The sequence below is a fragment of the Danio rerio genome, chromosome 14 (genome assembly GCF_049306965.1).
Source record: "Danio rerio strain Tuebingen ecotype United States chromosome 14, GRCz12tu, whole genome shotgun sequence".
In the NCBI taxonomy this organism is placed as follows: Eukaryota; Metazoa; Chordata; class Actinopteri; order Cypriniformes; family Danionidae; genus Danio; species Danio rerio.
The window spans coordinates 1,860,001-1,865,000 of record NC_133189.1 but is presented as its reverse complement, the minus strand read 5'-3'; the positions used below and the strand labels follow the sequence as shown (position 1 = coordinate 1,865,000).

General features: G+C 39.5%; 1 protein-coding gene across 2 annotated transcripts in view; it reads right to left on the bottom strand.

Moving 5' to 3' along the window:
• dock2 (dedicator of cytokinesis 2) overlaps nucleotides 1–5,000 on the bottom strand; it is a 186,256-nt gene that overhangs the window by 141,421 nt on the left and 39,835 nt on the right. For both annotated transcript variants that reach the window (XM_073922441.1, XM_073922440.1), the window contains one exon: nucleotides 1,334–1,469. In XM_073922441.1, coding sequence (XP_073778542.1) covers nucleotides 1,334–1,469 — 136 coding nt within the window. The remainder of the gene's footprint in view (nucleotides 1–1,333; nucleotides 1,470–5,000) is intronic.

Here is a 5,000-nt window from a genome sequence, read left to right as displayed (position 1 = left end):
AAAGGATTTTGAGATTGTCCATGTTTGATTTACTTTCTTATACACACGATTATGCCGTCGAACTGGTGTAGAAACGCAATATCACACTTGCAATGTGCCTGTATATCAGCACTGGTGGGAACGCATGCCTCCCACTAGTGCCATATCATATTGCTCATATATATATATATATATATATATATATATATATATATATATATATACGCTAGGGGGGTTCTTCATGGTTGCCAAGGGATATCTAGGCTGTCTGCATTTGTGTTCTGTCGCTAGTCTCTGAGTGATTGCTAGAGTGTTCTTCATGATGCCAAAGTGTTATCAAGTGATATCTAGGCTGTGTTGGTGGTTGCTAAAGCATTCTTGTGCTGTTGCTAGGGTGTCTGGGTGATTGCTATAGTGTTGTTGTTGGTTGTTAAGGTGTTGTCAAGTGATATCTAGTCTGTTTGGGTAGTTACTTAGCCATTCTTGTGTTGTTGCTACGGTGTCTGAGCTATTGTTGGGGTGATTTTGACGGTGGCCAATGTATTTCGAAGATTGTCTTGGCGATTGCTTTGGCATTCCAGTGCTGTTTCTAGGGTGTCTGTGAGGTTTCTAGGGTCTTCTTGACGGTTGCAAAGGTGTTGCCAAGTGATGGTCGATGGACACAATTATGCATTTACCAAGGAGTCTGATTGCTATGATGTTCTCAATAGTTGTCCTTGATTTTTTTAAGGTTGTTTTTGTTATGTGGTTTCCAGTGTGCAATTCCTGTGTGGCATTATTACACAGTTGCTAGGGTGTCTTGGTGTTTGCAAAGACAATACTAAGTGGATGCTAGGGGGTTCTGGGTGATACATTAGTCAAACTAAGTCCATGCTTGGTTTGATCTACCTCAGTCAAGCTCATTACGTTATTCCTTCACGTTCTCCGTGAGTTCAACCGAAGGAAGGTTAAGCCACGGGAGCTCATTGCTTTACTTTATTCAGTCATCATGAACATCTGAAACATGTCTCATTAAAGCTACAAGCTCAAAGCAGAATTTGTGTTAGATGAATATTATGTCATCATTCACTCATACTTTGCTTAAAAAGCTGGATACCTGTGACCTCTGGTGCCTCTAGTATTTGCTTTCCTACCATAGAAGTCAATGGTTACAGGCTTCCAGCTTTCCTCAAAATATCTTCTTTAGTGTCCAACAGAAGAAAGAAACCAATAAAGATATAAACAAGTAAAAGGTTGATTAAATGATGACAGAGATGTCCCTTTAAACCTGCACTAATATCCGTGATCACATGATGTGATCTTTGTGGTTTCATTCGTAGAGTTCAACCATGAAGCATTGAATGAAAGTGAAAACCTGTTCCTCTTTAATCCTCTCGGTGATCTTAGCCGTGGCGTCCTCGTGTGCTCTGAAGAGGCTGATGACGCTGGCTCGCTCCGGGTCCAGAATATTCCCATTGACGTCCCGCACAACCACATCCAGCTCCAAGATCCTGCAGGCAGAATAAGACTGCGGTTTGAGTGTCTCGTACATGCACAGCTGAAGTCAACATTATTAGCCCTCCTGTGAACTTCTGTCTCAAATGTTTCACAAATGATGTTGAACAGATTCAGGAATTTCATACAGTATTTCCTATAATATTTGTTTCTTCTGGAGAAAGTCTTATTTGTTTTATTTCGGCAAGAATAAAAGCAGTTCTTACTTGTTTTAAAGCCATTTTAAGGTCAATATTATTCACCCTTCAGCAATATTAGTTTTGGATTGTCTCCAGAACAAACCACTGTTATACAATGACTTGCCTAATTACCCTAACTTTACCCTGATTACCCTAGTGCAGGGGTTTTCAAAGTGTGAGGCGCGCCTCCCCTGGGGGGCGCCAGAGCATGTCAGGGGAGGCGCGTGAAAAATATATAATGAAAATATAATTATTAAGTTTAATTATTATATGTATTTTTTATTATATTTAAACGTTTTAATTAAACAAAGCTAAAAAAAATAATACGTCAAAAATAAGAAAACCTTTTTACCCAGAAGGCCATAGCTGTGAATTCGCTTCTGTTTGGCAAGCCTGCCAATACGGGGGGGGGGGGTCTGTCGCGCGCGTTCTGATCAGCTGTGTTGTCGCGCGCGTGCTCAAGAGCGGTGTTGTCGCGCACCTACTGAAGGACGGGACCGGGGTGTGCCGCGTCGCGGGGGCACTTTTGATCATTTTGGAAGGGCACTTTCTATCCAAGACTAAAAAGGGCATGTGCTCTGCACAGGTTGAGCCCTATGTGTGCACGTGCCTGCAATGGATCGGTTTCTGAGTTTAGGATTTACCTGGACAGGACCAGCTGATGAACCACGACCTTTAAGTGTGGTTTGTCAAGATATTTTGGCTAATGACAGCATGAGACCCGCTAAACTTTGACTGTTTTGACTGGGATTAACAGTTCTTGGATCTGTTCTATTCATATGAACCATCATCCTAGTTTTAAACGTTATATTAAAATACTTGTTATTACTCTGTAAATAATTGCACTTTCATGCAAATGATGATAAAAGTGAGTTAACAGTCTTACATATGTCTCTGTCTTTATATATACTGTGTATATATATATATATATATATATATATATATATATATATATATATATATATGTATGTATATATGTATATATGTATATATATATATATATATATATATATATATATATATATATATATATATATATATATATGTATATATATATATTAGGGATGTAACGGTATTGTAAATACCGTCATACCGCAATATTAATTTTTTTCGATATTACCGAAGTCGCATGACTCGGTAAAACTATAGGTCTTCTGAGAAAATTTGCTCAGGCGAATGAAGCGAACGGGAGGTAACGAAAACTACAATTGCCATCAGCCCATGCTTGACCATCATCCCTTGCGGTCTGTTGTTGCTACAGATCCAGTAATGCGGAAATGGAGTGTGCTGCTAGAAGCGGGAATGAAAAGAGCTGGAAAACTCTAAAGCAGGTCGCACACCAGAAGCGCCGCTCGGCGCCGTGACACGGCGCGTACATGACAGATTAAAGTATCGCACACCAGACGCGCACATTCGAATGATATTTAACATGAAACTAATCAGATGGCACTCTGTGGCGCGGCTGAAAAATGAACTGCGTCCTGAGCCGTCGCCGGGCGCCGCCGACAGCCGCCGACTTGCGGCGCCGGTGTGTGTATCCTGATAGAAACCTATGTTTAGAATTCTAAAATACGTGGCGCTGCGCGGCGCGCCGCCGAGCGTCGCTTCTGGTGTGCGACCTGCTTTACACGCACAGTTCAGTCCTGCATTCTCTCCGTGTAAGTTCAGACTTCGCAAGTTTGATCAAGGCTGCAGTCTCTTCTCAGTTTGATATGGAAAAGCAGATTATACCGAGGACACGGGTAAATCTTCAAAGGGAACAGTGTACTTTATAACTTCATTCACATCACCCTGGCTTCGTTGTTTCACTTTCTCAACAATAAAATGTAAACATGATTTAAGGAACTGCCTATTTTCATTTTAATATTAGCAACTTAGACAGCAGAAATGTTGAGGCGCCGTGCTGCATAAGATGAGCGTCATCTTCACTGTGGATATTTATAACAAAACGGAGCCGATAACAACTGCCTCCTTTCAATTTCAGTGAAAATACGAAACACAGCCTCTCTTTTGCTGAGTATCAGTTTTAAGAATCGATAATGGCCATTATAAAAGTATAACATACAATAAGTTTATACATTATAGGAAATAAAGGCAAGCGATCAGTCAATATACAGAATGTAGGCTACGTGGTTACATTAATCATTAACTTATCTTTGCGCTCAGCCAAAACACGTTACCTGAGAACAAGTAATAGATTCCAATGCCCAAAGTCAGGGAATATGTCGTTAGATAAAGACAACAAGATAAATTAAATATCCCGTTTAATAAATATAGTGAGATTAGATCCAGCGGGAGATGCTTGATGAGAAGTCCGACTAGCAGAGCTCTGATCTGGGTAGATGGGCTGAGTGTGATTAAATGTTGAATGTGATGAGTTTTCAACAATACTAAATTGAAACTTTATTTTTTTACATGGTTTAATAATTTTTTGTTATTAAAATTGAAGTTCCTGTTTCAAAGCTTACAGATAGATGGCTAATTTGTATGTCATTGACACTTTTGGCACTTTTTTGGAGTATTTTCAGAAGTTTTGTTTTTTCCTGTAAATGATTCAATAAATACCGTACCGTGACATTCATACCGAGGTATTACCGTACCGTGAAATTCTGATACCGTTACATCCCTAATATATATATATATATATATATATGTATATATGTATATATATATATATATGTGTGTGTGTGTGTGTGTGTGTGTATGTGTGTGTGTGTGTGTGTGTGTGTGTGCGTGTTTGGGAGGAGGGGGGCGCCAATGGATAAGTTGTGTCAAAAGGGAGGCCCACTGTCTTAGACTTTGAAAACCCCTGCCCTAGTGAAGCCTTTAAATGTCACTTTAAGCTGAATACTAATGTGCTGTCATCATGACAAATATAAAATAAATCAGTTATTAGAAATAAGTTATTAAAACTATTATGATTGGAAACGTGTTGAAGAAATCTCTCCGTTAAACAGAAAATGGAGGGGGGGGTATACAGGGGGGCTTTAAATGTATATGTGATTTACATGTTTATTCAGTACACACACACACACACACACACAAACACATGCACAGATCCTTGAAACACTCAGACGGACGTGTTTTTGCCTGGAGCTCTGTGAAATCCACTGTTCCCATAAGACTCCACAGGCATGATTTCAGCCTTCCCTTCATTAAAACTCCACACCACAGCATGCTGGTGTGAATTCATATTCGTTTTCTGCTGTGCAATCTGCTGTACAATCTTGAGTTCCTTTCTTTAATGTTCTTAAAAAACTAAATTGTCATTAACATCAAATTTTGTAGAGCTTTCTGGAGTGGCAGTCCGAATTTTACTACCTTGGTGTTTTTCATTTATTCGTTTTC